This window comes from Pristiophorus japonicus, chromosome 18, assembly GCF_044704955.1.
Source record: "Pristiophorus japonicus isolate sPriJap1 chromosome 18, sPriJap1.hap1, whole genome shotgun sequence".
Taxonomy (NCBI): domain Eukaryota; kingdom Metazoa; phylum Chordata; class Chondrichthyes; family Pristiophoridae; genus Pristiophorus; species Pristiophorus japonicus.
The window spans coordinates 112661334-112684335 of NC_091994.1; the positions used below are offsets into that span (position 1 = coordinate 112661334).

Here is a 23002-nt window from a genome sequence, read left to right on the forward strand (position 1 = left end):
CCCCCCCCCCCCCCCCCCCGTGTCGTTCTCTCTCAGTGTCCCCTCCCCCATTCTCTCTCTCCCTCCTACTCCTCTCTTCTCTCTCTCTATTTCTCACCTTTCACTTTCTCGCTCTCCGCTCTGCTGACCCCGGCCTCCCGCACCGCAGCCGCCGCGTCGCCTCTATTTCGCGTCACTTCCGGCGGTTGGCGCATGCGCAGAGCCGCTGCTTCCGGCCGCCCGGGTGGTGCCTCACCTGGGGTCAGTGCGGTGGTCAGTGCCCTCAGTGGGCCCGGGGTGGTCAGTGGGCCCGGGGGGGGTCAGTACCCTCAGTGGGCCCGGGGTGGTCAGTGGGCCCGGGGGGTCAGTGCCCTCAGTGGACCCGGGGTGGTCAGTGCCCTCAGTGGGCCCGGGGTGGTCAGAGCCCTCAGTGGGCCCGGGGTGGTCAGTGCCCTCAGTGGGCCCGGGGTGGTCAGTGCCCTCAGTGGACCCGGGGTGGTCAGTGCCCTCAGTGGGCCCGGGGTGGTCAGAGCCCTCAGTGGGCCCGGGGGGGTCAGTGGGCCCGGGGGGTCAGTGCCCTCAGTGGACCCGGGGTGGTCAGTGCCCTCAGTGGACCCGGGGTGGTCAGTGCCCTCAGTGGGCCCGGGGTGGTCAGAGCCCTCAGTGGGCCCGGGGTGGTCAGTGGGCCCGGGGGGTCAGTGCCCTCAGTGGACCCGGGGTGGTCAGTGCCCTCAGTGGGCCCGGGGTGGTCAGAGCCCTCAGTGGGCCCGGGGTGGTCAGTGGGCCCGGGGGGGGGGGGCAGTGCCCTCAGTGGACCCGGGGTGGTCAGTGGGCCCGGGGTGGTCGGTGCCCTCAGTGGGCCCGGGGGGGGGGGGGGGTCAGTACCCTCAGTGGGACCGGGGGGGGGTCAGTACCCTCAGTGGGCCCGGGGGGGGGGGGGGGTCAGTACCCTCAGTGGGACCGGGGGGGGGTCAGTACCCTCAGTGGGCCCGGGGGGGGGGGGGGGGTCAGTACCCTCAGTGGGCCCGGGGGGGGGGTCAGTACCCTCAGTGGGCCCTGGGGGGGTGGTCAGTGCCCTCAGTGGACCCGGGGTGGTCAGTGCCCTCAGTGGACCCGGGGTGGTCAGTACCCTCAGTGGGCCCGGGGGGGGGGGTCAGTACCCTCAGTGGGCCCGGGGGGGTCAGTACCCTCAGTGGGCCCGGGGTGGTCAGTGGGCCCGGGGGTGGGGTCAGTACCCTCAGTGGGCCCGGGGTGGTCAGTGGGCCCGGGGGGGGGGGTCAGTACCCTCAGTGGGCCCGGGGTGGTCAGTGGGCCCGGGGGGGGGGTCAGTACCCTCAGTGGGCCCAGGGGGGTCAGTACCCTCAGTGGGCCCGGGGTGGTCAGTGGGCCCGGGTGGGGGGGGGGGGTCAGTACCCTCAGTGGGCCCGGGGTGGTCAGTGGGCCCAACCAGAGGCTCAAGCTGCTGTTTGTACTTTTCAGTCGGGACAAAGTTAATGGTACTAAATAAAAGCAGAATTTGACTTCCTCTTCCACCAACAAACCGTAATTATGCCCAGGCTCGAGTAACAGCACCTCATCTTTCCATGAGACACTACAGCCGTCCCGACTCGAACATCGAGGTCACCAATTTCAGACCATAACCTCTGCCCCCATTGTTACGGACAGCAGCTGATGCGGATTCTGCTATTCCCATCGACATCTACATTGTAACAGCGACTAAACTTCAAAAGGTGTAAAGCGCTTTGGGACATCTGGTGGTTGTGAAAGGCGCTATAGAAATGCAAGTCTTTTTTCTTCTAGACCCATCTTTTGTTTCATTACTTGTGCCATTACCATCTCCTTTTGCGTTGCACCATCAACCCTTGTGTCATTCAATACCTCCTGCTTTCCACCCATGTCACAGACTTTCCCTTTCGTTCTTTCCCCCTCTCCCACCTTTCCCTGCCTCTGCACTTGCTTGAATCCGGTTACATCTCCAACTTTTTCCAGTTCTGATGAATGGTCATCGACCTGAAACGTTAACTCTGTTTCTCTCTTCACAGAAGCTGCCTGACCCACTGAGATTTCCAGCATTTTGTGTTTTTATTTTAGATTTCCAGCATCGACAGTATTTTGCTTTTGCAGTAGTCTTCATTATAATTGGATGCAATTGCAAAACTCCAACAGAAATCGCAGAATCCCATTTAGTAAAGCATTCAGGCACTGTAAACATTGGAATTCTGCCAGACCACACACATGCCAACCTACAAAACTCACTAAAGCTAACCAAGAGCTTCAAAAAAGCTGACAGCTCAGGAAAAAAAAAAGAGTAGAAATGAAAAACAGCCCTGAATGAAAATATAACAAGGGGAGTGCTTTAAAGTGACAGCATAATTTATTTCATTTTTATTACATTACATTTTTATTACATTGTATTTTTTATTTTTTAGTATTACATACCACACAATATACATCAATGATTTTTGTGTAATGAGAGAGGATTAATTAGCAATCTCATTGTGCGAGGCCCCTTGGGGAAGAGTGACCATAATATGGTGGAATTCTGCATTAGGATGGAGAATGAAACAGTAATTTCAGAGACCATGGTCCAGAACTTAAAGAAGGGTAACTTTGAAGGTATGAGGCGTGAATTGGCTAGGATAGATTGGCGAATGATACTTAGGGGGTTGACTGTGGATGGGCAATGGCAGACATTTAGAGACCGCATGGATGAAGTACAACAATTGTACATTCCTGTCTGGCGTAAAAATAAAAAGGGGAAGGTGGCTCAACCGTGGCTATCTAGGGAAATCAGGGATAGTATTAAAGCCAAGGAAGTGGCATACAAATTGGCCAGAAATAGCAGCGAACCTGGGGACTGGGAGAAATTTAGAACTCAGCAGAGGAGGACAAAGGGTTTGATTAGGACAGGGAAAATGGAGTACGAGAAGAAGCTTGCAGGGAACATTAAGGCGGATTGCAAAAGTTTCTATAGGTATGTAAAGAGAAAAAGGTTGGTGAAGACAAACGTAGGTCCCCTGCAGTCAGAATCAGGGGAAGTCATAACGGGGAGCAAAGAAATGGCGGATCAATTGAACAAGTACTTTGGTTCGGTATTCACTAAGGAGGATACAAACAACCTTCCGGATATAAAAGGGGTCAGAGGGTCTAGTAAGGAAGAGGAACTGAGGGAAATCTTTATTAGTCGGGAAATTGTGTTGGGGAAATTGATGGGATTGAAGGCCGATAAATCCCCAGGGCCTGATGGACTGCATCCTAGAGTACTTAAGGAGGTGGCCTTGGAAATAGCGGATGCATTGACAGTCATTTTCCAACATTCCATTGACTCTGGATCAGTTCCTATGGAGTGGAGGGTAGCCAATGTAACCCCACTTTTTAAAAAAGGAGGGAGAGAGAAAACAGGGAATTATAGACCGGTCAGCCTGACCTCAGTAGTGGGTAAAGTGATGGAATCAATTATTAAGGATGTCATAGCAGTGCATCTGGAAAATGGTGACATGATAGGTCCAAGTCAGCATGGATTTGTGAAAGGGAAATCATGCTTGACAAATCTTCTGGAATTTTTTGAGGATGTTTCCAGTAAAGTGGACAAGGGAGAACCAGTTGATGTGGTATATTTGGACTTTCAGAAGGCTTTCGACAAGGTCCCACACAAGAGATTAATGTGCAAAGTTAAAGCACATGGGATTGGGGGTAGTGTGCTGACGTGGATTGAGAACTGGTTGTCAGACAGGAAGCAAAGAGTAGGAGTAAACGGGTACTTTTCAGAATGGCAGGCAGTGACTAGTGGAGTGCCGCAAGGTTCTGTGCTGGGGCCCCAGCTGTTTACATTGTACATTAATGATTTAGACGAGGGGATTAAATGCAGTATCTCCAAATTTGCGGATGATACTAAGTTGGGTGGCAGTGTGAGCTGCGAGGAGGATGCTATTAGGCTGCAGAGTGACTTGGATAGGTTAGGTGAGTGGGCAAATGCATGGCAGATGAAGTATAATGTGGATAAATGTGAGGTTATCCACTTTGGTGGTAAAAACAGAGAGACAGACTATTATCTGAATGGTGACAGATTAGGAAAAGGGAAGGTGCAACGAGACCTGGGTGTCATGGTACATCAGTCATTGAAGGTTGGCATGCAGGTACAGCAGGCGGTTAAGAAAGCAAATGGCATGTTGGCCTTCATAGCGAGGGGATTTGAATACAGGGGCAGGGAGGTGTTGCTACAGTTGTACAGGGCCTTGGTGAGGCCACACCTGGAGTATTGTGTACAATTTTGGTCTCCTAACTTGAGGAAGGACGTTCTTGCTATTGAGGGAGTGCAGCGAAGGTTCACCAGACTGATTCCCGGGATGGCGGGACTGACCTATCAAGAAAGATTGGATCAATTGGGATTGTATTCACTGGAGTTCAGAAGAATGAGAGGGGACCTCATAGAAACGTTTAAAATTCTGACGGGTTTAGACAGGTTAGATGCAGAAAGAATGTTCCCAATGTTGGGGAAGTCCAGAACCAGGGGTCACAGTCTGAGGATAAGGGGTAAGCCATTTAGGACCGAGATGAGGAGAAACTTCTTCACCCAGAGAGTGGTGAACCTGTGGAATTCTCTACCACAGAAAGTAGTTGAGGCCAATTCACTAAATATATTCAAAAGGGAGTTAGATGAAGTCCTTACTACTCGGGGGATCAAGGGTTATGGCGAGAAAGCAGGAAGGGGGTACTGAAGTTTCATGTTCAGCCATGAACTCATTGAATGGCGGTGCAGGCTAGAAGGGCTGAATGGCCTGCTCCTGCACCTATTTTCTATGTTTCTATGAAGGAATTGAGTGTAATATCTCCAAGTTTGCAGATGACACTAAGCTGGGTGGCGGTGTGAGCTGTGAGGAGGACGCTAAGAGGCTGCAGGGTGACTTGGACAGGTTAGGTGAGTGGGCAAACGCATGGCAGATGCAGTATAATGTGGATAAATGTCAGGTTATCCACTTTGGGGGCAAAAACACAAAGCAGAATACTATCTGAATGGTGGCAGATTAGGAAAAGGGGAGGTGCAACGAGACCTGGTTGTCATGGTTCATTGAAAGTTGACATGCAGGTACAGCAGGTGGTGAAGGCGGCAAATGGCATGTTGGCCTTCATAGCCACGGGATTTGCGTATAGGAGCAGGGAGGTCTTACTGCAGTTGTACAGGGCCTTAGTGAGGACTCACCTGGAATATTGTGTTCAGTTTTGGTCTCTTAATCTGAGGAAGGACGTTCTTGCTTTGAGGGAGTGCAGCAAAGGTTCACCAGACTGATTCCCGGGATGGCAGGACTGACATATGAGGAGAGACTGGATCGACTGAGCCTTTATTCACTGGAGTTTAGAAGGTTGAAAGGCGATCTCATAGAAACATATAAAATTCTGATGGGACTGGACAGGTTAGATGCAGGAAGAATGTTCCCGATGTTGGGGAAGTCCAGAACCAGGGAACATAGACTAAGGATAAGGGGTAAGCCATTTAGGACAGAGATGAGGAGAAACTTCTTCACTCAGAGTTATTAATCTGTGGAATTCCCTACCGCAGAGAGTTGTTGAGGCCAGTTCATTGGATATATTCAAGAGGGAGTTAGATATGGCACTTACGGCTAAAGGGATCAAGGGGTATGGAGAGAAAGCAGAAAAGGGGTACTAAGGTGAATGATCAGCCATGATCTTATTGAATGGTGGTGCAGGCTCGAAGGGCCTACTCCTGCACCTATTTTCTATGTTTCTAATTCAGTTTGTTTTATCTGGAAAATTAAATCCAATGGCTTCTCCATTTATATAAGCTTACAAAACTAGAAATGACAAATGGGAATGCAATGGAACATCAGCTTGCCATGATTTAAGCCGAGGTGAACAAAAATGCAGTTTTTGCAGGGGTGGATATGGGTTGCCAACTCAGGTTGGAAGCAGAGTTCGATTACATAAAGCACAACAGTGATTACACTTCAAAAATACTTCATTGGCTGCAAAGCGCTTTGAGACGTCCGGTGATCGTGAAAGATGCTATATAAATGCAAGTCTTTCTATAACGGTTTGATCACATGGCATCTGCGAATCATATTGCATTTACCTTTTAGAAGTTGGGTTCCCTCTGGCTGAGTATCTTTTCTCATGGTTTCGGGCCAGCTGTTGTGCGAGAAGTTCCGAAAACCAGTAAGTCAGTTTCCTATATTACAACACTTCAAGACTTACTTCATTGGCTGTAAAGCACTTTCGGACATCGAGTTCGTGAAAGGTGCTATAGAAATGCAAGTCTGTCTTATCTTTCTTTTAAAATTTTCAATTACCCAGCCTCAACAGCTTTTTTCCCCGGTGGACGGATGTAAAAGATCCCATTGCACTATTTCGAAGAAGAGCAGGGGAGTTCTCCCCAGTGTCCTGGCCATTATTTATCCCTCAACAAATATCACTTAAAAAAAGATTACCTTGTGATTATCACATTGCTGTTTATGGGAGCTTGCTGTGCACAAATTGGCTGCTGTGTTTCCTACATTACTCTTCCAAAAAGTACTTCATTGTTTGTAAAGTATTTGGGACGTCCTGAGGTTGTGAAAGGCGCTATAGAAATGTAAGTCTTTTTTTCAATACGTGCGTTTCTTGATACGGTTCAATGACGGCTGATGCAGGGTACAATATGACAAGGAGGAAGAAAAACAGATTGTTATTGTGAACCCAAAACTGCTAAGTACACATTCCCCATCTGTGACATTCTCAATGGCCGCCTGCCCTAAGATTTGGAACACCTTTTCCTCATAGGGCGTGAGAGATTAAAGGTTTGCAAGCCACCTGTTGTAGCTGTCTTGGTTGTAATGAGTTGTCGCCACGCTCCTGACCTTTGGGCCGCTGAAGCGGAGGGGAGCGGACAGGTCTGAGGGCGTAAGAAATCGGAGCAGGAGTAGGCCACCTGGCTCCTCGAGCCTGCTCCGCCATTTAATATCATGGCCTCCTGGTAGGACTGCTCCCGGGCCTGGCCAAGGTGGCCATTAACAAGTCCAAGCAGAGGGCGGTCGAGGGGTTTGTTCAGCCCGACTCTCTTCCGCGGCTACATTGGCGCCCGGTGTGTCCCAGGAAATGGAGCACGCGGTGTCCACCGGTACGCTCACAGCCTTCCGCGAGAGGTGGGCACCGGAGGGACTGGAGTGCATCATCACCCCCGGCAACCAAATTTTAATTTGAATTAAGTTTACTTTAAAGTTTTATTCAGAAATTTGTAGGTTCTAGTGCACTTACCAAAAGGGGGCATTTGATTGAACATTATGCTCAAAATAGTAGTAACGAGTTGACTTGTCCTGCGAAAGAGGTCAAATGATCTTTTACTATAACATGCAGTAACAGAAAGGGCGACCGTTCTTTAATTGTCCAGATTGTGTGACAACATATGAAGAATCCTCCATATTAATGCAGGATTTGCTGACAGTTTGCATGATGCATTCATCCTGCCTGGGAGCTGCTGCAGGCTCTCGGTACACTAATACATGGCGGAGGAGCGGCGAATGATCGTGGCGGAGGTGCAGCAAATGAGGGTGTGGGGCCCAGAAGAGGCGAGGGCCCAGGGGCAGCATGGGCCAGCCCACACTGCGATATGTGTGAGCGCACTAGGTCCGTGCAGCAGAGCTGGTCTCCAGTCGTCCTGGTTAACCCTTGCCACTGGACCAAGACCTCGCTCTGTCAAGCCCGTGTGGTGGCTGGTGTGCAACGGTCACCCCACGTTAAAACAATCCACGCACAGGCATCTTCCACCCCTGGAGTTCAGGACTGGAATATCGGGTCCTCCATTGAAATATCTATGAACTCATCCCTTTAGGAGTGGAAGCAAGTCATCCTCGTTCGAGGGACTGCCTATGATGATGATGAATTCTCATGAAGCCCATAATGGGTGTGATGAATTGCATGTAACAAGCAGTGAATATAAATACAAGACTTTGAAAGCATGCAAGAAACAGTTTTAGATAAAGGCTAAGAATGTGAAGAGTACACTACCTCATGGGTATTGACAGTAAACAATTCAAGCCCTTCAACACATTGTGAGGTGAACATCATTGTAAATAGCAGACGTACTTAGTCTTCTTAGCATTCTTGGAAGGTGTGGCTGGCTTCTCTTTGCTTGCTACGGTTATTAAATTTCTTCCTGCGCTGAGTGCTTGTGCTCGGAATGGACAAGTTCTCAATCACGGTCCTCGACACATCCTTCCATCGCCTCTGCATAACTCTCCCATCACTCACAGCGTCTCCCGCCTCGATTTGACTTCTCTAACTGAACTCTCACAGCTACATCAACGAATCATCCCAAACCCGTGACCTCTACAACTTAGGACAAGGGCAGCGAGCGCATGGGACCTCCAAGTTACACACCATCCTTACCTGGAAATGTATCCACAGTTAGAGTACTGCGTACAGTCCTGGTCACATTACAGGAAAGATATGATTGCACTAGAGAGGGTACAGAGGAGGTTTACGAGAATATTGCCAAGACTAGAGAATTTTAGCCATGTGGAAAGATTGGATAGGCTATGATTTCTTTGGAACAAAGGAGGCAGAGGGGAGACTTAATTGAGGTGTATAAAATTACGAGGGGCCTAGATGGAGTGGATTGGAAGGACCTATTTATTTCCCTTTGTAGAGAGGTCAATAACTAGGGGGCATACATTTATGGTAATTGTAGGTTCAGAGGGTATTTGAGGAGAATTATTTTCACCCAGAGGGTGGTGGGGGTCTGGAACTCACTGCCTGAAAGTGTGGTAGAGGCAGAAACCCTCACCACATTTAAAAAGTACCTGGATGTGCACCTGAAGTGCTGTAACCTACAGGGCTACGGACCGAGAGCTGCAAAGTGGGATTAGGCTGGATAGCTTTTTCAGCCTGCACAGACAGGATGGGCTGAATGACCTTCTGTGCTGTAAGCTTTTATGATTCTATAAGGCCGTTCCTTCATCGTCACTGGGTCAAAATCCTGGAACTCCCTCCCTAACAGCACTGTGGGAGCACCTTCACCACACGGACTGCAGCGGTTCAAGGCGGCGGCTCACCACCACCTTCTCAAGGGCAGTTAGGGATGGGCAATAAATACCGGCCTTGCCAGAGATGCCCACATCCTGTGAATATATAATAATCCTGGTGATGTCAAATCAATACATTTGTTTATGCTTTTTTTTTGGGGGGGGGTGTGATATAGAAATGTAAGTATGATTCTTAAACTGTACCACAATATTGTAATGGGCAGGATATAGTATTGCTCACGATAGTCAAAGGATACGCCGTTTTATAACAGGGATGTTATGTTGTCTTATATTACCAGGTCACTGTTACAATTTCTGAATAAGTCAAATGCGGTGGGTTTTTATTACATGGTATTTGGAGAATTTTTCCATTGTTTTAATTTCAAATAAATAGTGAGTCAATTTTTCTGTGAAAACTGTAAATGAGTGGCTTTCATTATTAATTGTTCCTATACCCATTTATTTAAATTCACCGCATGCATTTTTGTTTAAAAACTCCAACAGATGGCAGACAACACGTTACATACTGGAGGTTAGCATATTGGCTTCAGCAGACCTGCTCCCCTTCAGTCGTGGTAAAGGAGAAGTGTTCTGGAGTTTGGCAACAGTTATGGGCATGTTGGCCTTGATCACAAGATAATTACAGAGGAGGACGACTGTTTGGCCTACCTTAGCTCAGTCAGCAGTAGGGAAGTGAAGGGGGAGATCAGTGGTACGTACAGCAGACTAGGGGCTCCGGAGGCCTGCAAACGGTCAACAGGATCCTTAATCACTGGAGGCAGAGGGTCCAAGGTGTGACAGCACTGAAGAGGGTGTTCGGCTCCGAAGCAGCAAGTTCCCTGCGTGTGTCGCAACCGACTGAGTTTTGGCGCATCCTGTATGGCCAGTTGTGCTGTTCAAATCAAAATAAAAGTTCTTACATTTTCCTTAAACACAATTTACCAGCTAAAAATCCTAAAATGATCAGGCTTTCATTCAAAAGATCAATTACTTTAGGGATTACATACTGCAAGGGGGAGGGGAAAGAGATGCTGGGCCAAAGGCCATCTCTCCGACATAAAACTTAAGGGCTTGATTATAGCCAGTGCGACACTACCTGGGAAAAAAGATTTTAAAATTCATTCTCCAGTTAAGAAACAAACACTTCCAAGTGTGCAGAGAATCAGACTTTTGGACGTTTGGCAATTTCTGTACTGTAGATGTGCTCACACTGCAGCAATGAAGAATTTGCAAGCACAGAGTGACTGCTACTGGTAAAATATCAACAGCAAGACTCGGCTTTTTGAGAGCGGCAGAGACAGATGAAGGAAGCGGCGATATGGGAACAGGGAGGTAAATGAGATTACCAATACTTGCTCGTGTGGAGTCTAAATGCCGAAACAGACTGATTGGGCCAAATGGCCTGGCTCCATGTTGGAACTGCTATGTGAACGACGGTAGTCAAACATAGAAAATAGGAAACATAGAAAATAGGTGCAGGAGTAGGCCATTCGGCCCTTCGAGCCTGCACATGCAATAGCATTTTATTTCAGCTCAGTGGGTAGCACTCTCGCTTCGGAGTCAGAAGGTTGAGAGTTCAAGTCCCACTCCAGAGATTTGAGCACATAATCTAGGCTGACACTCCAGTCCAGTGCTGAGGGAGCGCTGCACTGTCGGAGGTGTGCTGTCTTTCGGATGAGATGTTAACCCGAGGCCCTGTCTGCTCTCTCAGGTGGATGTAAAAGAACCCGTGACAATATTTAAAAGGACAAGGGAGTTCTCCCTGATGTCCTGGGCCAATATTTAGCCCTCAAACAAGATTTATTTGGTCATTATCACATTGCTGTTTGTGGGAACTTGCTGTGCGCAAATTGGCTGCTGAATTTCCTACATTACAACAGTGACTACACTCCAAAAGTACTTCATTGGCTGTGAAGTGCCTTGGGACATCCTGAGGTCATGAAAGGTGCTATATAAATGCAGGATCTTCCTGTACTCTCAGCTTGGTACTTCAACAGGTTAAAACATTCAACAGAGACCAGTCAGGAAAAACACCATTAAAGTCAGATGATTTTTAATCAAATATGGAAAAAGTTTACATTATATAGCAGAGCATTCATATTAATAGATCAAAATCGGTTCCATTTAATTTGTGGTTCTTGAGTAGTGATGGTGATCAGCTCCACTTGCCAAGCTGGTCACTGCTCGTACATCATTCTTAAATTGTGAGGATTCTGCACCAGTCCCATCATTGATCTGATGTATGAGACAATTCTGGTTCTGTGCAAGTTAAATATTACAGATTACGCTCCAACATTATAAATATAGGGACTAACACATTGTGAGCTTGAAACCAGATCTCAAATAATCAGACAAGAGGACTCCAATTATCAAGATCACAGGCTTCGCCATTTTGAATCCATAATACTGCTCTAAATGGAAAAAGAATTAAAATCAAGAGTATTTAGTCAAACACAATTATAAAACAAAGTTGGCAAGGAAAGCCTTTCCAAAGGGGAAATAGTTAGGGTCTTAATATAGTGGTTTACATTACGCCTTAAAGTGCATATGGGAGGAGAGAATCTCTCTGTGCTTCAACTAGTAAAGCTTCAAGTAATTTCTTTGTTATGAGGGCAATTTGTCTGAAATAGCAAGTAGCAGACAAACGTTAGCTTCCCCGAGCATGGCTCTGGGTACAGCAGCAATCTTTAACATCGAGTTTAACAGATTGGTTTTCTACAGTTGTACTTTCACACAAAATACTTTTCAAATGTTAATCTAATTACATCATATTCAAACTTTCCCCCTAAGTTTAGATTTACACAGTAAACAAGTAGTTGCTGTTTCATGTGAAAAAGCTCAGTTCAGGACACCAAAACGCATGGATGGGTTCATGCAACTTGTGCTCAAACTCGAACACAAATCCTTGAAATGCCACAACACTGCACACACGCCATTCATTGGTGAAAGTTCGGCATTTGACAGAAACAGTCCGGATTAGCAAACCCTGAGGAGTAGCGCCAATTATTACACTTTACAGTTTTAAACACATCCTCGGAGCCTGATGTTGGTGTGAAAAAGCATATTAATGTATAAAATCATTAACTGTTCTCAAACTAACAATGCATTTCAAAAAAACAGAAGTTAAGCTGCATAGCTTAACTTCTGTATGTTAAAAATAAGCGAGAACACATTTTTTGGACCAAACATAGATCAGTAAGAAGAGTTAACTTTCCTTGGTCCCACTAAGTTATAGTTTGGCTCAAGTGAAAAGATAACCGTTAGCTGAATAAAACGGACACAGTACTAGGCAGCCCCACTCCAATCTCTCTGCTGATTGGTGCTTCCCCAAGCTTTACGGAAGTACAATGCCATCTTTCAGAAACAGTTACAATTTTCACAATTGGAATTTAAAAAATCTTTTAAAAAAATGGTTTATTTTTGAGATTGTTAAAGGTCCTCGCTCAGCAGAGTCTGAATTTCCTGCCCATTATTGATGCAAGATACCAAAGCCTGGATTTTCTCTTGCTGATACTGTCGAGCCCGGTTATACAGAAACACTCCAACGATGACCAGACCCGTCCCAAAGGCCGAGTATGCAGTAATCTTATTACTGAAGATGATGACACTAAGCCAAATCGAAAGGGCGTGCTTCACAGTACTGGCAACACTAAAGTGTTGGAAATAAAGAATAAAACGTTAAGCATTTTCAGTATCACCAATCCTTATTTCACATTGCAAATATTTCCATTCATAACATAAGAACATAAGAATTAGGAACAGGAGTAGGCCATCTAGCCCCTCGAGCCTGCTCCGCCATTCAACAAGATCATGGCTGCCACCGTGGACTCAGCTCCACTTACCCGCCCGCTCCCCGTAACCCTTAATTCCCTTATTGGTTAAAAATCTATCTATCTGTGACTTGAATACATTCAATGAGCTAGCCTCAACTGCTTCCTTGGGCAGAGAATTCCACAGATTCACAACCCTCTGGGAGAAGAAATTCCTTCTCAACTCGGTTTTAAATTAGCTCCCCCGTATTTTGAGGCTGTGCCCCCTAGTTCTAGTCTCCCCGACCAGTGGAAACAACCTCTCTGCCTCTATCTTGTCTATCCCTTTCATGATTTTAAATGTTTCTATAAGATCACCCCTCATCCTTCTGAACTCCAACGAGTAAAGACCCAGTCTACTCAATCTATCATCATAAGGTAACCCCCTCATCTCCGGAATCAGCCTAGTGAATCGTCTCTGTACCCCCTCCAAAGCTAGTATATCCTTCCTTAAGTAAGGTGACCAAAACTGCACGCAGTATTCCAGGTGCGGCCTCACCAATACCCTGTACAGTTGCAGCAAGACCTCCCTGCTTTTGTACTCCATCCCTCTCGCAATGAAGGCCAACATTCCATTCGCCTTCCTGATTACCTGCTGTACCTGCAAACTAACTTTTTGGGATTCATGAACAAGGACCCCCAGGTCCCTCTGCACCGCAGCATGTTGTAATTTCTCCCCATTCAAATAATATTCCCTTTTACTGTTTTTTTTCCCCAAGGTGGATGACCTCACACTTTCCGATATTGTATTCCATCTGCCAAACCTTAGCCCATTTGCTTAACCTATCTAAATCTCTTTGCAGCCTCTCTGTGTCCTCTACACAACCCGCTTTCCCACTTATCTTTGTGTCATCTGCAAATTTTGTTACACTACACTCTGTCCCCTCTTCCAGGTCATCTATGTATATTGTAAACAGTTGTGGTCCCAGCACCGATCCCTGTGGCACACCACTAACCACCGATTTCCAACCCGAAAAGGATCCATTTATCCCGACTCTCTGCTTTCTGTTGGCCAGCCAATTCTCGATCCATGCCAATACATTTCCTCTGACTCCGCGTACCTTTATCTTCTGCAGTAACCTTTTGTGTGGCACCTTATCGAATGCCTTTTGGAAATCTAAATACACCACATCTATCGGTACACCTCTATCCACCATACTCGTTATATCCTCAAAGAATTCCAGTAAATTAGTTAAACATGATTTCCTCTTCATGAATCCATGCTGCGTCTGCTTGATTGCACTATTCCTATCTAGATGTCCCACTATTTCTTCCTTAATGATAGTTTCAAGCATTTTCCCCACTACAGATGTTAAACTAACCGGCCTATAGTTACCTGCCTTTTGTCTGCCCCCTTTTTTTTTTTAAACAGAGGCGTTACATTAGCTGCTTTCCAATCCGCTGGTACCTCCCCAGAGTCCAGAGAATTTTGGTAGATTATAACGAATGCATCTGCTATAACTTCCGCCATCTCTTTTAAATACCCTGAGATGCATTTCATCAGGACCAGGGGACTTGTCTACCTTGAGTCCCATTAGCCTGTCCAGCACTACCCCCCTAGTGATAGTGATTGTCTCCAGGTCCTCCCTTCCCACATTCCTGTGACCAGCAATTTCTGGCATGGTTTTGTGTCTTCCACTGTGAAGACCGAAGCAAAATAATTGTTTAAGGTCTCAGCCATTTCCACATTTCCCATTATTAAATCCCCCTTCTCATCTTCTAAGGGACCAACATTTACTTTAGTTTTCAAGCTTCCATCATTTCAACTCTAATTGTTAGTGATAATTAGCAAAGCAACCTTTGTTAGTTCTTAAGGAAAAGAGCTGCTTTTATGAAATGTTGAATTAAACAGGTCTGAACTTTTTAAACACAAGATGATGCAGTGCACAAATAAATATGTCAATAGAGATCAGAGAGAGATAGATTTTTGGGCACTAGGGGAATCAAGGGATATGGGGATCGGGCGGGGAAGTGGAGTTGATGTAGAAGAGCAGCCATGATCTTACTGAATGGTGGAGCAGGCTCGAGGGGCCGAATGGCCGTCTCCTATGTTCTCATATCAAGTAAAAACAATAGGATCTGAATAAATAATCTGTAAACTAACATTGAATTCAAGGATGCATGTGGAGGATTCAAGTGTTAAATGTATATGACAAGACAATTTATGTCTGCATCAATGAAAAGAACTTCATTGGCAAAGCTGACAAACTAATAATGCAACAATATGTGTAGCCTTAGGGAAGGGGAAGAAGTATTTGTGAATCTATATTGAGAGTTTTTAAATAAATCATAATGATAAGCTCTGCTGGGGAGTTTTCTTAATTTCAGAACTATTTTCCCAGTATGGTCAACAGCAGAGTGTAGTTTTCATGTTGCAGCGGCTATTAATAGATTTCCTATATCGACGTATTTACAACATTAAATCTTATGCAAGCATTTCACCTGAATCTCGTGAACATTTCACTCGGTATTTGGGCCCAATTGACATTCTGCAAGTTTTGCAGCGGCAGCTACAGCACGTGTCATAGAAATTTAAAAAACTTGGATTTATATAGCACCTTTCACGACCACCGGACATCTCAAAGCGCTTTGCAGCCAATGAAGTACTTTTGGAGTGTAGTCACTGTTGTAATGGGACCTGTACAAGCCGGACGGGTTGCACCTCAATAGAGCCGGGACCAATATCCTCACGGGGGAGGTTGCTAGTGCTGTTGGGGAGGGTTTAAATGAGCTTGGCAGGGGGATGGGAACCTGAAAATAGATTCAGTAGGGAGGGCAGTAAAGCTGGAATTAGAAAGCAAAAATAAAGAAAGTGAGTTTGAAGGAGACAGGAAACAAGCACGAAGAAAAGGGTAAAAAAAACAAACTTAAAGGCATTTTGTCTAAATGCACATAGCATTTGTAACAAGATAGATGAGTTGACGGCACAAATTGAGACATTACAGGTATGATCTGATAGCCATTACAGAGACGTGGTTGCAAGGTGACCAGGACTGGGAATTAAATATTCAGGGGTATTTGACAATTCAGAAGAACATACAGAAAGGGAAAGGAGGTGGGGTAGCTATATTGATGGAATTACTGCAATAGTAAGAAATGATATTGGCTCAAATTATAAAGGTGTTGAAACAGTTTGGGTGGAGATAAGGAATAATAAAGGGAAAAAGTCACTGGTGGGCGTAGTCTATAGGCCCCCTAACCATAGCAATTCTGTTGGTCGGAGCATAAACCAGGAAATAGTGGGGGCTTGTAAAAAGGGAACAGCAATAAACATGGGTGATTTTAAAATCCTATTGATTGGACAAATCAAATTGGTTAGGGTAGCCTTGAGGAAGAGTTCATAGAGTGCGTAAGGGACGGGTTCAGTATGTAACGGAACCAACCAGGGGGCAGGTTATCTTAGATCTGGTCCTGTGTAATGAGACAGGATTAATAAACAATCTCCTAGTAAAGGATCCCCTCAGAATGAGTGATCATAGCATGGTTGAATTTCAAATTCAGATGGAGGGTGAGAAAGTTGGATCTCCAACCAGCGTACTAAGCTTAAATAAAGGAGACTATGAAGGTATGAGGGCAGAGTTGGGTAAAGTAGACTGGGAAAATAGATTAAAGTGTAGGACGGTTGATGAACAGTGGTGTACATTTAAGGAGATATTTCACAACTCTCAAGAAAAATATATTCCAGTGAGGAGAAAAGGGTGTAAGAGAAAAGATAGCCATCCGTGGCTAACTGAAGAAATAAAGGATGGTATCCAATTAAAAACAAGGGCATACAAAGTGGCCAAAACTAGTGGGAGGACAGAAGATTGGGAAGCTTTTAAAAGCCAGCAAAGAATGACTAAAAAAATTATTAAGAAAGGGAAGATAAAACTATGAAAGTAATCTAGCGCAAAATATAAAAATAGATAGCAAGAGTTTCTATAGGTATATAAAAAGGAAAAGGAAAAGGGTGGCTAAAGTAAATGTTGGTCCCTTAGAGGACGAGACCGGGGAATTAGTAATGGGGAACATGGAGATGGCAGAAACTCTGAACAAATATTTTGTATCAGTCTTTATGGTAGAGGACACAAACAATATTTCAACAGTGGATAGTCAAGGGGCTATAGGGGGGAGGAACTTAACACAATCACAATCACTAAGGAGGTGGTACTCAGTAAGATAATGGGATTAAAGGCAGATAAATCCCCTGGACCTGATGGCTTACATCCTAGGGTCTTAAGAGAAGTAGCTGCAGAGATTGTGGATGCATTGGTTGTAATTATCCAAAATTCCCTGGATTCTGGGGAGGTCCCAACAGATTGGAAAACTGCAAATGTAGCGGCCCTATTTAAAAAAGGAGGCAGACAAAAAGCAGGAAACGATAGACCAGTTAGCCTAACATCTGTGGTTGGGAAGATGTTGGAGCCCATTATTAAAGAAGCAGTAGTAGGACATTTGGAAAAGCAAAATTCGGTCAGGCAGAGTCAACATGGATTTATGAAGGGGAAGTCATGTTTGACAAATTTGCTGGAATTCTTTGAGGATGTAATGAACAGGGTGGATAAAGGGGAACCAGTGGATGTGGTGTATTTGAACTTCCAGAAGGCATTTGACAAGGTGCCACATAAAAGGTTACTGCACAAGATAAAAGTTCACAGGGTTGGCGGTAATATATTAGCATGGATAGAGGATTGACTAACTAACAGAGAACAGAGAGTCGGGATAAATGGTTCATTCTCTGGTTGGCAACCAGCACCTAGTGGGGTGCTGCAGGGATCAGTGCTGGGACCCCAACTATTTACAATCTATATTAACGACTTGGAAGAAAGGACTGAGTGTAACGTAGCCAAGTTTGCTGACAATACAAAGTTGGGAGGAAAAGCAATGTATGAGGAGGACACAAAAAATCTGCAAAAGGACATAGACAGGCTAAGTGGGTGGGCAAAAATTTGGCAGATGGAGTATAATGTTGGAAAGTGTGAGGTCATGCACTTTGGCAGAAAAAAATCAAAGAGCAAGTTATTATTTAAATGGAGAAAGATTGCAAAATGCTGCAGTACAGCGGGACCTGGGGGTACTTGTGCATGAAACGCAAAAGGATAGTATGCAGGTACAGCAAGTGATCAGGAAGGTCAATGGTATCTTGGCTTTTATTGCTAAGGGGATGGAGTATAAAAGCAGGGAAGTCTTGCTACAGTTATACAGGGTATTGCTGAGGCCACACCTGGAATACTGCATGCAGTTTTGGTTTCCATATTTACAAAAGGATATACTTGCTTTGGAGGCAGTTCAGAGAAGGTTCACTAGGTTAATTCTGGAGATGAGGGGGTTGACTTTTGAGGAAAGGTTGAGTAGGTTTGGTCTCTACTCATTGGAATTCAGAAGAATGAGAGGTGATCTTATCGAAATGTACAAGATTATGAGGGGGCTTGACAAGGTGGATGCAGAGAGGATGTTTCCACTGATGGGGGAGACTAGAACTAGAGGGCATAATCTTAGAATAAGGGGCCGCCCATTTAAAACAGAGGAGAAATTTCTTCTCTCAGAGGATTGTAAATCTGTGGGATTCGCTGCCTCAGAGCTGTGGACATTGAATAAATTTAAGACAGAAATAGACAGTTTCTTAAACGATAAGGGGATAAGGGGTTATGGGGAGCGGGCGGGGAAGTGGAGCTGAGTCCATGATCAGATCAGCCATGATCTTATTGAATGGTGGAGCAGGCTCGAGGGGCCGTATGGCCTACTCCTGCTCCTATTTCTTATGTTCTTATGTAATGATGTAAAAAAAATATATACTTTATCATTCTCATTCTCCGGAGACCACTTATTTCAGCCAAGTTCAGGTCAACGTACACAGGATATGTAAATTATTCTGAACCTCGCTGAACAGAAAGGCATTTTTATCGACTCACTTTGCCTCCTTATGCTACGGACATGCATTTGCTGGTCAGACAGGTGTCAGTTTAGCATTTTTGACTTAATTTTTGCTACTTTTCCCACAGAATTTTGGCATCAGTACTCCTCTTCCCTTCTTATCACCGCACTTGCTGTGCACTCCACATTCAATTTGGGTGGGGTTTTTTTTACTATTACTTCAATGCTTCTGAGTCAGAATGTCAGGTCTTCAAGTCCCACTCCAGAGATTCGAGCACATAAATCCAGGTTGAAACTTCAGTGCAGTGCTGATGGAGTGCTGCACTGTCGGAGGTGCCATCTTTCGGTTAAGACGTTAAACTGAGGCTCCGTCTGCCCTTTTAGGTACATGTAAAAGATCCCACTGCACTACTCGAAGAGCATTGGCGTTCTCCCTGATGGCCTGGCAAGTACATATCTCTCAATCAACATCACTATAATAGATTATTTGGTCATTATCATATTTAAGTTTGCTGTGCGCAAATTAGCTGCCACGTTTCCTACATTACAACAGTGACCACACTGCAATAGTACTTCATTGGCTGTAAAGCGCTCCTGAGGTCTTGAAAGGCACTATATAAATGTAAGTTTTTCTTTTATTCAGGTTTTATTGGACCTGCAGAAAATAGGTTCAATGCCCATGTTTGCTTTTTTAGCTAAATTACCAATGTAGAATAAAAGTTTGAAATTTAAGTTAGTTATTCAACAGCGACTACACTTCAATAGCACCTCACTGGCTGTAATTCAGACAGAGGTGGTGAATGGTGGTATGTAAATACAATGTTTTATGATTGTTTTCAAATAGATTTCTCATTTATGTTTTGGGAATCACTGATTGGATATTATGACTTACTTTAATGAGTGAGTCAATTCTGTGGAATTGTTTCAGTTTATATTTTAAATTATAAAGTTTTTGCAGAATACTTTTGCAATCAAGCGTGCAGAATCTACTTGTAACTTTCTGGCCTCATGCATATTCCCAATTACAATCGCTCCACCATCGGTGGCCGTGCCTTCAGCTGCCTGGGCCCCAAGCTCTGGAATTCCCTCCCTAAACCTCTCCACCTCTCTCTCCTCCTTTAAGACGCTCTTTAAAACCGACCTCTTTGACCAAGCTTTTGGTCACCTGTCCTAATAGCTCATGTGGTTCGATGTCAAATGTTGTTTGCTAACGCTCCTGTGTAGTGTCTGGGGACTTTTTACTATGTTAAAAGCACTTTATAAATGCAAGCTGTTGAATGTTGAATATAGAATTTGCAAACTTACAGCAAGATTTACTGACTTTTTGCTGATGTTAGTGAAAAAACAACTCAGTAACTATAAGAGGAAAACAGACTCTGATATTCCAAGACAAGTACACTCAAGAGGTTTAGACAAGCACCGTGCTCTCAGCTTAAGCCCCTTTATAGAATACCTTCTTACATCTCCTGCTGGAGCGGGTATCCACTGCATAACTCTTGGTCATGCCTTCAATTTCCTTTTCAAATGTACATTTATCATTGTGAATGGATTTTGTCTCTCTGCACATTAGCCTACCTGAAAGTAACAGGTGATATCTTCCCCATTAACGCATATGCAGTCACACTCTGAATATGGAATAAGATTCCATCAATAAGCAGCAGTATCACAATGTCTTGGCTAAAAATGAAACTTTCTTGACTCTTTCCCAGGACTGGAATATCCTGCAAGACAAAGGAAAGGAGCTGGGGTATTTACCTTTACATCAAACGCACAAAGGCAACCAGAACATGGACTGCTCAGGGTCTATATATTAATCGCTACATTCCAAAAGCAAATTCAATCTGCCCAGAGACAGTCTGTTTAAAAATGGCTAGTTCCATTCAACAATCAGCAAGCATAACTATAATCAGCACTACAGTTACAATATAAAGTATGGATATATAAAACATCACTTGCAGAGAGAGAAGGCCATTTGGACAATAACCTTTTGGTGTTTTATAATTAAAGTTGATGTCCTCCAGCGTTGCTCATGGACAAACAAAGATGTATGTAACTACATGGTGTCTCCTTCTCTATGCCTTTCTATCTAACTTCCACTTTCGGTCTCCCTCCTTTTTCATCTCCAAGTTAATGGCTGCAAGACATTTACTATTGTAATTTCTGTATCTGTCTCCTTCCACTTTCTGCGTCTGTCCTTCCTTCTGTCTCGCCTGCGTATGTCTGTCGCACAGTTTGCGGGCATCAGTCTGTGTGTCTTTGTCTCGGTGTGGCATTGGGCCGGTACAGAGGGCATGAGAAGTCACGTATGGGGGTAATAAAAGTGAGGATGAGGGTTTTAGTGGCAGTGGGAGAGGTAACTGCAGAGGCAGAAACTGAAACGAGGAAGCTTGATTATGGATATCATGGGTTTCAAACTGAACTGATGATCAAACTGGACACGGACGTTACCCATCGGATTCATCCCGAGCTATCGGATAGGAAGAGGGATGGAGTCAGGTCAAGGGTAAGGGTTTTCAGCAGAAAATAAATAGGTAGCTTTAGTCAACCTAATGCTCAGCTGAGTTCTTGCTAATCCACAATTTAATGTTAGAAAAGCAAATTGACACCATAGAGTCACCAATGGGGTCAAGGATGGTGGTGCAGAGATAGGTCAAGAGATGGACATGTGGAAGGCCAACCTTACAGCCAAGGAGAACGTACAAATGAGCAAAAAGGAAGGGGCGGAGGTCAGCACTGTGGGCTAGTCCCGAGATTTCCGTGGGAGACGAAGTCATTGCACAGGTCTTCAGAATAGCGGGTCTGAGATTCTGCAGTTGTGATAAGACTGCGGGTTTGAGCTACGTAAACTCAAGGGGTCAGTCTGTTGCACTTGCTCGCCTAGTCTCGGTGTGAAACGCAGATCCCAGTGTGCCCAGTAAAGACCAGATTCCAACTCAGGGGGTAAAAGCAGAACAACACATGAAGAACGCGCTCCTGAAATAGGATGAATTTAAAAATAATGCAAAAGGCACTCAAACATTCCACAATGACTACGCTCATGGGACAATCCTTTCAAACTGTTGTGAGCTGCAGTAATAACTTTGAGCAAAATGTAACTTTAAAAAAAAAAAATCTGCATCAAGGCACTGGGCTCATAGCCAGAAATGCTCACTCAGACATCCAGTTTTAACCAAACCATCAGAAGATGGCATGCTAATCTTGGGCCCCTCTCAGGTCTTTTATAGAATGATTCATTCAAAGAGTCGGAGGAGGGTGCCTGCTTGTTCTTGCATTGGATGGTGTGGGAGAACCAAAGCAGAGAGAAAGAAAATAACATTTAAAAACAAGACAGTGAAAAATAAGCTCCATTGGCCCATGTGTTCCTAAAATATTATGAGAGCCATCACACACATTAACCAAAAGGGTTCATTCTACTCTTTATGCAGGACTAAATATCAACACAGTTTGATAATTTTATGCATTTTATGTTACATGCTTTCGAATGGAGTCCGAGAGCAAGCTGTCAGCCACAGGAGGTGCACAGCATAGGGTCAGCTACAGGACAAAATCCGGGGTGTTTTTTTTTTAAAAAGGGGAATATATTTTCTCAAAAGGGTGCAGAACATCCCTCCCATTTAAAAAAACACAAAGGATATATAAAATGACTTTAAACCACGAAACAAGGACACTGCAACCAGGTTGAATTATTTCTGTTTTTTCAGGCAGATCCAGGATATAAAGCTCAAAGATAATAGTACCAAAATACCAAGGACATAGGTAGGAAGAGGGATGAGGTCCTACAGGCAGAGTTTAGGGAGCTAGGAGAGAGATTAAAAAGCAGGACCTCAAAGGTAGTAATCTCCGGACTACTCCCAGTGCCACGAACTAGTGAGTACAGAAATAGGAGGATAGAGCAGATGAATACGTGGCTGGAGAGATGGTGCAGGTGGAAGGGCTTTAGTTTCCTGAGGCATTGGGACCGCTTCTGGGGGAGGTGGGACCTGTACAAGCTGGATGGGTTGCACCTCAACAGAGCCGGGACCAATATCCTCGCTGGGGAGGTTGCTAGTGCTGTTGGGGAGGGTTTAAACTAGCTTGGCAGGGGGATGGGAACCTGAAAATAGATTCAGTAGGGAGGGGAGTAAAGCTGGAAATAGAAAGCAAAAATAAAGAAAGTGAGTTTGAAGGAGAGAGGAAACAAGCAGAAAAAAAGGGTAAAAAAAAACAAATTTAAAAGCACTTTGTCTAAATGCACGTAGCATTTGTAACAAGATAGATGAGTCGACGGCACAAAGTGAGACAAATGGGTATGATCTGATAGCCATTACAGAGACGTGGTTGCAAGGTGACCAGGACTGGGAATTAAAT

The 23002-nt window shown here is 44.9% G+C and overlaps 2 protein-coding genes across 9 annotated transcripts in view; both read right to left on the reverse strand.

Moving 5' to 3' along the window:
* Positions 1-166, reverse strand: part of cdk11b (cyclin dependent kinase 11B) — a 60024-nt gene extending 59858 nt beyond the window's left edge. For 5 of the 8 annotated variants that reach the window (XM_070860613.1, XM_070860603.1, XM_070860602.1 and 2 more), the window contains exon 1: positions 98-154. The gene's annotated coding sequence lies outside the window, so the exon portion shown is untranslated. Of the gene's footprint in view, positions 1-97 lie in introns of all 8 variants that reach the window. The other 3 variants (XM_070860609.1, XM_070860604.1, XM_070860611.1) reach the window with 3 other exon arrangements.
* Positions 167-11024: 10858 nt separating this feature from the next.
* Positions 11025-23002, reverse strand: part of LOC139228979 (solute carrier family 35 member E2A-like) — a 37219-nt gene continuing 25241 nt past the window's right edge. The window contains exons 8-9 of the mRNA XM_070860614.1: positions 20231-20376; positions 11025-12642 (exon numbers count right to left, since the gene is read on the reverse strand). Coding sequence (XP_070716715.1) covers positions 12423-12642; positions 20231-20376 — 366 coding nt within the window. The 3' untranslated portion in view covers positions 11025-12422. The remainder of the gene's footprint in view (positions 12643-20230; positions 20377-23002) is intronic.